At 44.2% G+C, this 13,112-nt stretch overlaps 2 protein-coding genes across 2 annotated transcripts; one reads left to right on the top strand and one right to left on the bottom strand.

Moving 5' to 3' along the window:
- Window positions 1-6,492: 6,492 nt before the first annotated feature.
- On the bottom strand, window positions 6,493-8,154 carry IWZ02DRAFT_437932 (uncharacterized protein; the record flags this gene model as incomplete). The annotated part of the gene is made up of 1 exon (XM_066766678.1): window positions 6,493-8,154. One exon carries the CDS (start codon window positions 8,152-8,154, stop codon window positions 6,493-6,495), a length of 1,662 nt encoding a protein of 553 aa, XP_066617500.1.
- A 1,008-nt stretch (window positions 8,155-9,162) lies between these two features.
- Window positions 9,163-12,779, top strand: IWZ02DRAFT_164093 (ribosome 60S biogenesis N-terminal-domain-containing protein). Its single transcript, XM_066762111.1, has 3 exons — window positions 9,163-9,366; window positions 9,411-11,992; window positions 12,035-12,779. Exons 1-3 carry the CDS (start codon window positions 9,183-9,185, stop codon window positions 12,683-12,685), a joined length of 3,417 nt encoding a protein of 1,138 aa, XP_066617499.1. The 5' UTR covers window positions 9,163-9,182; the 3' UTR covers window positions 12,686-12,779.
- The last annotated feature ends 333 nt before the right edge of the window (window positions 12,780-13,112 follow it).

Raw genomic sequence — 13,112 nt, 5'->3', positions numbered from 1 at the left:
TATATATACATCTAAAGTAGTATATATAGTTAAAGGATTTATCTAGAGTAGTAACTATTTCGTATAACCCTTATATAACGAGTTTAGTCGTTATAGTATATACCTAGGCAGTTAGATAGACCGTAGTCTACTACTCTATATATATATCTAAAGTAGTATATGTAGTTTAAAGGATTTATCTAGAGTAGTAACTATTTTATATAACTCTTATACGACGAGTTTAGTTATTATAGCGTATACCTAGGCTGTTAGATAGTTTACTACTCTAGTAGGCTAAGTTAGTTCATCTATTAGTTCTACTAAGTTAGTTTATTAGGAAGTATGTTAGGCTATATCTATTATCTAGGGTATAGGCCGTAACACTTTATACTAAAGGCTAATAGGACCCTATACCTTTATATAGACTACTAAGGGCTTAATAGGGTTACTATTAAAAACTATTACCCCTTACTACTTATTAGGGAGTTAATAGACCGCGTATTAGGAACTACTATATATATAAAGTTAGACCTCTATAACGTATACTATTAACTCTAGATTAAGGCTAGGGATAAGTAGAAGATAGCCTTTAAGATATAATATAGCTACTATAAGTATCTAGTAATATATAAGATTTAGTACTATAGGGAGTTAAATTAAGTATAAATAATAATAATATATTTAGTATAGATATTAGACGAAACCTTAGTTTATAAGGTTTTATCTCTTAGGGCGTTTATATATCCTTACTAATACGTATAGCCCTCTTTAGGTCCTAGTACGGCCCTCTTTAGTATTAGGAGATTAAGATATAGATACGCGAGTTAACTCCTTTCTTATAGTAATAATTAGTCGTAGTAAGCTAGTCTTATAATAGTAGGATTAAAGTACTAATCTAAGTAAGTATATATAGAAAATCGGTACTTAAAGCCTAACGCTTTAACTATAGAATCTATCTAAGGATATAAATAGTTAGAAACTATAATATTTAGGTTCTAGTTAGAGTTCCCTAGGCCCTACCTTAGTTATAGTATTATACTATTCCCCCCTCTAAAAGGGCTATCCTTAGACTATTAGTAAGTATAGTAGTATTACCTATTAGGTTATTATATTATCCGGCCTAAGAGTATAGTTATACTATTAGGTATATTCTAGCCTATAATTAGCGTCGTTATTATACCTAATTCTATTTTCTTTATATTCTTTATTATTAGTTATATAGTTTATATATAGGCGCCTAGATAATAGCTTATAAGCATAGAGTTAGTAGTAGCTAGTAGTATATAAATAAGTTTATTAGTCTAGCCTACTACTCTTTCTTTCTTACTATCTACTATCCTCTATAGCTATTCTAGCCCTATCTCTTATAGTAATCTTTATTATAGCTCCTTCCTATCTTATATATAAGAAGGTCCGTAGCTACCTAGTTTATTTCTAACCTTAGCTACTATTAGATTATCCTACCTATATATATTATCTTTATTACTAGTCTAAGGTACTAATAGGTAACCCTTTAGCTCTATAAGATTTAGTACTATAGGGAGTTAAATTAAGTATAAATAATAATAATATATTTAGTATAGATATTAGATAAAACCTTAGTTTATAAGGTTTTATCTCTTAGGGTGTTTATATATCTTTACTAATATATATAGCCCTCTTTAGGTCCTAGTATAGCCCCCTTTAGGTTCTAGTTAGAGTTCTCTAGGCCCTATCTTAGTTATAGTATTATATAATCCCCCCCTCTAAAAGGGCTATTCTTAGACTATTAGTAAGTAGCCGTCTTAGGGCGCTAAGTAGCGTAGAGTTAAGTAGTAGTATTATCTATTAGGTTATTATGTTATCTAGCCTAAGGGTATAGTTATACCGTTAGGTATATTCTAGCCTATAATTAGCGTTATTATAGCCCTAAGCATTATTATATAGTAATAGGGTTTTCTTTATTTAAGTCTATAGAGTTATCTACTTTATTATTAGCCTTATAGCTTATATATAAGCGCCTAGGTATTAGCTTATAGGTATAGAGTTAGTAGCTAGTAGCGTATAAATAGGGTTACTTATCTTACCTACTATCTATCTTTTTTAACTATTACCTTTATATAACTTCTACTATAGCCCCCCCCTATCTTATATATAATAAGGTTCGTAGCTATCTAGTTTATTTCTAGCCTTAGCCGCTATTAGATTGCCCTACTTATACGTAATTATTACGTAGTAGTAAAATAACTTATAAGTAGGGGGTATAGCCGAAGTAGATCTACTAAGAAGCGCTTAATTATACGTAATTCTAAGAATACTCCTTAATCTACCCTAGGCTATACTACCTTTTATATACCTTAGTTAGACGATAATAGGATTACCTTTATCTATAAGCTAACTACTATCTAGCCTCGTACTATAGTCTACTACTCTATATACGTATCTAAAGTAGTATACGTAGTTAAAGAATTTATCTAGAGTAGTAACTATTTCGTACGATCCTTATATAACGAGTTAGTTATTACGGCTTATACCTAGGTAGTTAGATAGTTTACTACTTAGATAGGCCGAGTTAGTTTATCTATTAGTTCTACTAAGTTAGTTTATTAGGAAGTATATTAGGCTATATCTATCGTCTAGGGTATAGGCCGTAATAGTATAACACCTTTACTCTTTACGCTATTACCTATAGCCTTAGTATAGTTCTAAGCTATATACTCTAGTATGTTTAAATAGCTAAACTACGAAGCTAAGGAACGTATAAATATATCTTACTAGGCTAGAGTAGTAGCATTATATATATCCTTATCTAAAAGCCTATAAGTATAATCTAGCTTAGCCTTAGAATAGGCTACTAGTAGAGGAATAGTAGCTATACTACTAGTAGATACGGGAAGGGGAGATAAATAAGATATCTAAGTCTAAGACTAGGTCTAGTAATAAGACTCTAACTTATTATATACTATAGTATAGTAGGTATAGTTAATTAAGTACTTACGCTCCTCTAGCGTAATGTTAACTACGCGGCGAAAATACTTATTAATCTACTAATAACTAGTTAGTAACGCGCCTAAGTAGTACCTAAATAGTATATCTATTTATACTAATTAGCTATAGTAGTATAGTATATATACTTACTACTCCTACCTATTAGCGCCTTATAACTAATAAATAATATGTAGATCTAGGCCTAAATAATTAAAGGGTCTCTAGAATAGTTAGCTATAGCCGTTTAGGAAATTAGCCCTAATAACTTACTATAAGTAAGCCTATAGCTCGTAACTACTAGATAATAACACGCTAGTATTACTCCTAGGAGAGCTACTAGGCACCTTATACTTATAAGGAGAGGTCTAAAGCTTTATAATAGAAGCTAAAGGGTTACCTAGTAGTACTCTAGACTAGTAGTAAATATATTACGTATAAGTAGGGCGATCTAATAGCGGCTAAGGCTAGAAATAAACTAGATAGCTACGAACCTTATTATATATAAGATAGGGGGGGGCTATAGTAGAAGTTATATAAAGGTAATAGTTAAAAAAGATAGATAGTAGGTAAGATAAGTAACCCTATTTATACGCTACTAGCTACTAACTCTATACCTATAAGCTAATACCTAGGCACTTATATATAAGCTATAAGGCTAATAATAAAGTAGATAACTCTATAGACTTAAATAAAGAAAACCCTATTACTATATAATAATGCTTAGGGCTATAATAACGCTAATTATAGGCTAGAATATACCTAACGGTATAACTATACCCTTAGGCTAGATAACATAATAACCTAATAGATAATACTACTACTTAACTCTACGCTACTTAGCGCCCTAAGACGGCTACTTACTAATAGTCTAAGAATAGCCCTTTTAGAGGGGGGGATTATATAATACTATAACTAAGATAGGGCCTAGAGAACTCTAACTAGAACCTAAAGGGGGCTATACTAGGACCTAAAGAGGGCTATATATATTAGTAAAGATATATAAACACCCTAAGAGATAAAACCTTATAAACTAAGGTTTTATCTAATATCTATACTAAATATATTATTATTATTTATACTTAATTTAACTCCCTATAGTACTAAATCTTATAGAGCTAAAGGGTTACCTATTAGTACCTTAGACTAGTAATAAAGATAATATATATAGGTAGGATAATCTAATAGTAGCTAAGGTTAGAAATAAACTAGGTAGCTATAGACCTTCTTATATATAAGATAGGAAGGAGCTATAATAAAGATTACTATAAGAGATAGGGCTAGAATAGCTATAGAGGATAGTAGATAGTAAGAAAGAAAGAGTAGTAGGCTAGACTAATAAACTTATTTATATACTACTAGCTACTACTAACTCTATGCTTATAAGCTATTATCTAGGCGCCTATATATAAACTATATAACTAATAATAAAGAATATAAAGAAAATAGAATTAGGTATAATACTACTACCTACCTATATAATAAACTCTAGCTACTAGCCTTAGGCTACTCTATACTAGCTACTTAGTACTAACTAGATAGCTACTCTACTCTAACCTATTAGATAACCCTAGAAGAAACTAGGGATAATAGACTAGGGATAGCCCTTTTTAAAGAGGGAAGTAGTATAATACTAATACCTATAGACCCTACTAGAGATTAGGGATTAAGGTAGGGCCTAGTAGCTACTAACTAGGACCTAAATAGGGCTATATATATAAGTAAGGATATATAAAAAGCTCTTTATAGATAAAACCTTTTAAACTAAGGTTTTATCTAATATCTACTCTAAATATATTATTATTACTACTTAATTTAACCCCCTATAGTACTAAATCTTATAATAACTAACTAAATAATAAGAACGTTATTTACTAGAAGGGGAGAGGATAGTATTATATACTATACTACTATTATAGCTAATTTATAGCGTTTAGTATTAGGAGTTTTAAGCTTATATATATACTAGCTATAGTTAGTTAGATTAAGGAGTAATAGTTATTTACTAGCTAGCCTTATAATAACTACTCTTACTTCTTACCTATTAATTATTAGTAATTAGTACGATCTACTCTACTTAGTACTATAATACTACCTACTAGTTAGACTTATTTCCTAACTAGCCTAGTAGTACTAAAGTCTAATACTTAGACTATAGGATCTATCTAAGAATATAACTAGCTAGAAACTATAATAAGTATATAGTTATAGAGAATAAGATAATATCTTCCCTTTAATATATAACTAATTATAAATATAGATATATCTACTTATCTATAATTTCTAGTCTATAGTAGTTAGATATATAGGGCCTATACCTTCCTACTTACTTAATAGGTATATATATATATATAGATAGTATAATACTATAGTATTCTTTTCCTACTCCGTTATCTATTAATTTTGTTTACTCTCTTCACATTCCCTTAAACTTTCGAATTTAAACGCTTCTTCCCCGCGCCTGCCCCGCGCTTCTCCCGTCTGCCTAGGGCAAACCGAATCACGCGACACGTCCAGACCGCCCGCTACCCCAGAGTTTTTTGACGTCGTTCCCGTCGTCTCCAAATGCCGCCCATACCGCCCTCGACTCGACTCGCACAAAACAAAAAAAAGACAAAATGCGAACCTCTTGTACGGATTGTCCACTTCTTTTCCGGAGCCCCGCACCACTCCACTCTACTACTGCAGCCGGACAAGTGGAGGGCAGCGTCCGTTCGTGCCGTAGCTAGTGTGGAGCTGCTGTGGGTGTGTGCGCTCTTTTTCCCTCAGTGCGCGCTGCGCTTGAACAACCGCATCCAAGGCCAGCCCCGTCTCCGCCGCCGGTGTGCATCGTGCCAAGATACGGGGGAATTATGCCTTTGTGCACTCGTCCGCCGGCATGGACTGCCCAATCCGCTAATAGCGCCGCTGCTGCAACATTTGCGAGACTCCTCTTCTCATTCACCTAGAAGCCGAGCTCAGGTAGCTTTACAGCGCCGCCTACTTACTTAGTACCACCGAAATCATACCTACATGTCTTCATACAAGGTCTCCAGTTGCCGACAAACCATGACTTCCCGTTTACGAGCCGCCGCGAGCAAAGCGTTGAGAGGCCGTCGACGCTCCGGCCTCTGCTGCAAGCATCCTAGCAAAGCTCGGATCGGATCAAACACTCGCCGCTGCCTGTGGATCCGTAGCATCTTGTTTTTCTTCCCCCCATGCATCGTCCTATCATGTGTCAACGAACTTATAAAAAAAAGGGTCGACATTATGGGATGGTCTTACGATTGACCGTTGGTCCAAGGCGCGCGTGGCCTGACGCTCTGGCATGTGATTTGGTCGGTGCGCCGAAAATGACGTCGGTCCAGCCGTCAGCTTTCGATTCCCTACATGTAGGTAGGTCCAGTCTGTTGTTACCTGACTGAGCACCAACAACCAAAGGAAAACGTTGAACACATTGCCAGTGCTTTCTCATTTCGCTACGTCTTCTCAACCGTTTACGCTCTACCCAACAGACTGCTCATTACGCTCACAACAGTTTGAAGGAAAAATGACCCCTTCCAAGACCCCCTAATCCACCCCCTCCATATCCACATCTCCGTCACTGCCTCCAACCTTGTATTTGGGCTCATCAATACTCCCCCACCCAACGCCCTGGCGCCCCCTTTTCCTGTTCACTCCCTCGTCCCCCTCGCTACTCCTACTCCCACGCCTATTCCCAGCGGCCAAGTCCGCACTCTTCGAATGCGCATGCCCTTGTCCGCGCTTCTTACGCGGCTTGCCCTCATTCTCGCGCAGCCGATTCAAAATCAAATCCACAGCCGCGGCGCTGTAGCGGCGTTTGCCCGCAGCCTGCTTGGCGCCGCCGCCGTTCTCCGAGAAAAAGGAAGACGAGGACGACGCGCTCGAATTGAGCGACGAGTTGCGCCGGTGCGGCGGCGTGTACGGCTGGCTCTTTGTCTTCCCGCCCTCGCCGCGCCGAAAAGGATACGGCGACGAAGGCACCTTGAACGGCGTTGCCCGCGGGTTAGGCACGTGCTGCAGATGAGGAGGCGGGTCGGCAAAGTGGACGTGAGGGTGGGACGAGTCTGCTGCATTTGAGCTGCTGCCCCCCGTCGTCGTTGCAAGGGCCGACTTGGTGGGCACGGCACTGCTTTCGTGCGAAGTCTTGCCCGGCACAAACACGCTGGTCCGCGGGCTCAGGGCGGCGCTCTGCTCGCGCTTGTGGCCGCGTGCAGTGCTCAATGCTGTCGCCATGACTTTGCTGCCGTCTTTAGGCCCCGTGGCGCCCTCGCCACCAGTGACGTTGATTGTCAAGGACGGCCGCCCCAGCTCCCACTTCTCTGGAAAAACCCCTGGCGCCACTCTACCTGTCTCGTCCATGGATGGCGAGGTGGCCGAGTCTGCGTCTGCTGCGCCAGTGTCCTTGTCTTTGCCCTTGTCGCCGTAAATGTAGTGATGCGTGCCCATTTCGTCGACAACCTCAACAGGTCCTGGGCCACCCGCCGCTGAATGGGAAGAGCGCGCGGCCCTCGAGAATTTCCGACCGCGTGCATCCCAGTCAGCCCACTCGTAGTCGTAGGCCTGTTGCTGTTGGTACGCGTAGGCGTACTGGTACGGGTCATTGGACAGCAGTGACGGCGCCAATGCGGCGTACGGGCCGTGCGTGTCGCTGGCCTGCCATGCCCAAAGGTCATCGGACGTTGTCTCCGGGTCGAGGTACGCGCTGGGTGGGATTCCTTGTGGATAGTGCGCATACGGGCTGTTGGCAGCGTAGGGCGAGGCATGAAAGTTGGCAGCGTACGCTGCCATGACAGCTGTCGGGTCTGGGCGGTGATCTCCCACAGCTCTGTTCGGCGGCACCCAGCTAGTGCCAGCGGATGGAGGCGCCCAGGATCCGGTGTCCTTGTCCAAAACGTTGGCCTGCATGCGCAGGATGCGGTCTTGGACCTGTCGGAGGCTTTCAAAGAGGACCTGCTGCTCACTTTCGCAGTTGCGTAGCGAGGTGCGGGCGCGCCAGCGGGTTTGCTGGAGCTTCTTCTTCTGGGCCCGCGGGAGGCCGGGAGTGTTTTCGTTGTTGCTGCTACTGCTGTCCCCCTCTGCGGTTTTGTTGGCTGTCAAGCTGCGCTCTGCGTCGGCAATTTTGGTCTGCAGGCCGTCCATGATGATTTGGGTTTTGGAAAGCGAAGAGAGAATGTACTGCCGCTGGTTGTGCAGATACGGAAGCTCCATTTTGCTGGATTAGTTATAAAAGAAGACTTGGGCCAGCTGGACGCGATATTCCCAGCTCTTCTTCGGCCAGTCGTCCTGCGAGGAAAAGGGACGTCGACGACCAAGTAACATGTCCGTACAGCCTATTGCGTGGTATAATACAACGGAGCAACAACAAAGGACGTCGCAGCGGCGAGCAAGGTCGACGCCGGCACTGCCTTGTTAGTCTGCAAAGAATGGGCCAAACCCACCCAGGGCTGAGCCATTCGACTTTATCAGGACGCGACAGGCAGCTGAGACTGAAAACAGGTACCGATGGGCTAGCCAGAGGGGCCCGTGGTCCATTGTGCCCGTGGCGTTAATAAAGAGCTCTAGGCCAAATCCGGAAAATGCCAAGCCATGTCGAAAGGACGAAGCCAGGCGCGTTTTGATAAAGGAATTGTGTCCAAGCTCCAATCCACAGCTGTGAACAGCTCGGATGTCGGTCGGTTTTGAAGATTGGTGTTGAAGAGGGTGTGCTCAATATGACCTGATGAGTTTTCTGGCGCCGGTCCAGGTATCAATGGGATGGAAGGTGCATGACCAACCAAGGTTTTCATCAAGTTGCTCCGTCTTTCCACGTCAGTATCTCAAGCATGGGCACACTGAAATCAGTCTCCAAATCCATGGTTAGCATCAACCAGTTTGGTAGACTGACTGGACAGAGTCAAAAATGGGGCTTTTCCAGAGGCTTTTCGTGCTGCTCTGTGGAAACCAGGTAGAGAATTGTCTCATTGGACCCGAGGAGGGACATCGCTACGATTCCATTGGCAAGGCATGTGCCGGGAGGATGGTGTTGTCGATTAAATCTGTGGTGTCGAGACTCGAGACTCGACAACTGGAAGGAAGTGCGGGGCAGCGATGATCATGGCCCAAGCTCAAGCTGCTGCCGGACGAGTTCCGCGGCGGTGTGGCAGGCGGTAGGACCGGCAGAAAAGTCCCAGACCCACCCGTCCATCGCGTCGCCAGCGTTTTCTAACAACTGCATCTGCCCAAGCGCTTCCGCAACCATGAGCAAACGCTTTGCGGCGACGGTTGATGGAGACCAGCAAACAGAAAAGCGCCAGCCAAAGCGCCCCAAGATCGGTGACACACCCAAAGGCCCTCCGCCAAAGGCTGAAGAAATTGTTTCTAGTAAACAGCTCCAACAGCTACTCACTTTCCAGCAGGGCGCCAACCAAGAGTTGAGAAATGGTAAGTCTTGTCCCGTTTTTGCGTCTATTTGCTTACACGTTCAGGCATCCACAGCTTCAAAAAATTCCTCGAATCAATCCTCTACCCTACCGACGATTCGACCGGTCGGCAACGAGCCATCTTGAGAGACTTTTTGGAATCGCAAAAGCCCCGAATCGTAGACAATGATTCTCCATTCCTCCCAAACTTGATGCAAACGTGGAGCTATGCCTTCCAGTCCGACAATGACCAGCTCCTTTCTGCCGTCGTCGCCGTGCTCGCCCTGCTTCTAAAAACGCTGTCCATCCACATAGATTTCCACGAACACGGCACCCAACTTTGCCGTACAGTACTCCAAATCTCGCAGCTCAAGCTGCTTGCGCGTGGGCTCAATGCCCCAAAGCACAAGGAAAACATAATCTCGCCATGTCTTCGGCTCTTGACGGAGATAGTTGGCTTCGACGGTGGCTCTCTGGCGAAGCAGGTCTACTCCAAGAGAGACTTGACCTTTGATGCCAAAGTGTTGGCTCGCAATCTTGGCCTCTGGAAAGCTTCTGAAAGTCTCGAAAAAGACAGAAAGCGGCCCTCTATCCGCACGAATGCCGTCAAATACGTCTTGTCGCATTTCAGAACGCAAGACGAGGGTGCCAAGATTGACATTTTGAAGCAAGTCATTGTAATTAGGGCGCTGTTTGACCACATCAAAGATGATCCGCCAGAGATTGCCTCGGAGATTTTGCAAGTCGTCAAGTCAAACGTCATCTCCGACAGAGAGATTCCCAAGGCAAGCAAGAGCTTTATGCTCACGGACCGAGCGCTTTCAAACATTGCGTCGTTGTACCGAGTAGAGCAAAATTCGGAAAAAGAAGCAAACTCCAAATCTGTCGACATTGTGGCACATCAATTCTTGCTTCACGTCTGCACTTCGCTCGAAGCTGGTGTCGTGCACCCGTCCTCGGGCTGGTATCCGCCAGGCACTGACAAGGACGGCGAGAGAGGTGACCAAGAAGATTTGGACGGCATTGACTTGGGGCTGGATTCTCTCGACTGGTATGAACGATACCGAGGACGCGTCGTCATTAGAAATCCGACGATCGCCAACTTTATCCAAGTATTGCGACCGTACGCCAACAAACTTGAGCAGGAGCTGCTTCTCGCTATCTTTGAAGCCGTCCCAGAGACCGTGGCAGACTACTTTTTCAAAAAGAACAACTTTACATTCGATCCCAAGCTGACTGCAACCTGGATTGGATACTCGTCATTTCTCTTCTCCACCGTCCATCTCCCGGTTCCCAAACACTTTGGACGCAGAGATGGCTATGCGAGTATGCCACCTCCCGTTTCGGTCGCTATTGAAAGCATTCTGCCGCAACCTCTAACACGAAAGGTTCTCACGAAGTGTTTGAATCAAAACTCTGACCTGATTACCTTTTTCGTCATTCGTTTGCTCACGGTAGCTTTTCAAAAACTGGACAAGACCTTGCAAGAATTTAGAAAGGCGTCCTCCCAAGTTCCCCACTCGCTCTGGGACCAAGCAGCAGAACGGCTCGTCAACGAAATTCGCCAACGCTGTCCCAAGATGAAGGACGTCATCTCTTCATTCCGCAGCATCCCTCACGACCACCTCATGCAGCGGGAAGCAGTCACCCGGTTGCTTTCTATGTTTTACCTTCTGCTCCCGCAAGTGGCGCTGGACGAAAAATTTGACATTTCGTTACCACTGACAAACATGCTCAAGACATTGGAAGAGGAGACTGATTCCAACGAGGACCGCGAGATTCGCCTTTTGGAGCTGAGCCATCTCGTACAAATTGCCCGAAGTTCACCTGACATGCGGTGGTGGCAAAAGCCAGAGAGCCTACAATTTTCACCTTTTACGTCTGTCCTCAAGGTTCTTGCATCTTCAGGTGACGGTGCTTCATCACAATCCATTGCTCAACTGCTGGTATCGGTCGTCCGAGACCACTCCATTCTCCAGCTCGAATCACGACCTTCTTCATTCGATGCACTTGTCGCAAGTCTTCGGCTGAATGACGAACAAGTTGCGGATAATGCTGTGTTCAAGTTCTTGGATGAGTGTTTTGGCCGCTTCGTCAGGAAACCCCTCAAGTATCAGGACGATGTCGAGGCTCTTACAGCTGAAAGTCTTTCCAACTGCAGTCTCTTTCTCGCAACCGTGTTGGAGCAGTGGCCTTTTATTGCCAAAGCAAGTAGTGACGCCAAGCCTGTTGCAGAATGGGCCTTTCGCTTTCTCTCGTCGTTGCAAAAGGTCGGAGAGGACGAAAAGTTGCTGCAGTCAGTGCTAGATGGTCTGCTCAAGGAATCTCAGGGAGCGCCCTGGCAAAAGCTCCTTTCCAACGCCCTCGAATCCGACTCGCTCGAGGTTGTGCCCTTGACAGAGGATACAGAAGAGCAGGAAGGCGGAGGAGATGTCAGAGAGGGAGACGAAGAAGTGCAAGTATCTCTTGAGCTGCCGCCAGAGGAGGATCAAAACCACACTGGCCTTCATCGCTGGATCCAAAAAGAGGTCGATGAAGCTATCGAGGACGGCAACATCGGCGACCTCTTGCTTTGTCTCTGCTCAACTCATGTCGCCATTCGGAAACAGGCACTAAGCAACGTCCAGAAGCTCATGACCAAAGTTCAGGTTTGTCTCCCTTTCGTTCAAAAGCAAAGCTAACTCGAGCAGGCATCCGCATACGAAGAGCGAGAACTTCTCTACCTCTTGCTTGGCGAAGTTGTCGAGACTAGTCGGCCTTTAATCGACACCAAACCCCTGCCTTACATCGCAGGCTCTTTTTCGGTCAATGCAGTTGAAATCCTGGCGGATCCGGCTCATTTCATGTACCCGAAAGTGGCAGCATTCATGACCAAAGGCCCGTCCTGGAAGATTTCGCGATTGCCATCGTACTGGGCGGAAAAGACACTTCTCAATCCGCCAGAAGGCAATGACGATGCATACTGGCAAGAAACAAACTGGCTCTTGAGCTACTTCCTCCAGGGACTACGAACACCGGAGGACATGGAAATTTTCCGTGCTCGCGGAATTTTCGAGCGTATCCTCGCACTCTATAGCCAGCCAGACGCTCGCAGAGAAACGAAAGAAAAGATTTTGCGGTTGTGTTTTCGGGCAGCCGCCGTCGACGGAAGCACGACGCTCATCACAAGAAGCGGCATTGTTAGCTGGATCAGGATTCACATTGCAGACCAAAAAAGCGACAAGACGGTTTTGAAGCGGCTCTTGGAGCGCCTGTGGGGGACGTGCGATCAAGTCAAGGTTTTGGAATGGAGTGGCGGAGGCGTTGAAAAGGAGGTCGAAAAGATGTTGGCAACCAAATAACTCATATTAGCGCGGTCCAATTGCACGCGAACAACAGTTGCGTCCTGCACGCAAGCAAATCGGGATCCAATGACGTCGTGACTGTCAAACCCACGTGGAGTTGTTCCATGTCTCAATTGTCCTGCTCAGTCGAGTTTCTTCACAGCTGGCTAGCTGAATATCATCCAATCCGTAGCGCCCAAGCGACAAGTCCCATCGCAAAGGCGTACACCAATGAGACATGCATCGAATGAAGACTTGCTATCCATGCGGCACCACGTGGCTATAAAAGCACACCCCGCACCAGGTATTCTTATTCAAAAGCGACGTGCTTGCCATAGCAATGGAGTTTTCGATCAGCAGCATCTCCTGGAGCCTGCGGCGGGACTGTGAGCAGCAAAAGCGCCTAACGCCTCCCATGCTGATTTGATACAGGCAAAGAATATGC

This window comes from Phyllosticta citriasiana (genome assembly GCF_038021145.1).
Source record: "Phyllosticta citriasiana strain CBS 120426 chromosome Unknown IWZ02scaffold_26, whole genome shotgun sequence".
In the NCBI taxonomy this organism is placed as follows: Eukaryota; Fungi; Ascomycota; class Dothideomycetes; order Botryosphaeriales; family Phyllostictaceae; genus Phyllosticta; species Phyllosticta citriasiana.
This window is presented reverse-complemented; position numbering and strand designations above follow the sequence as displayed.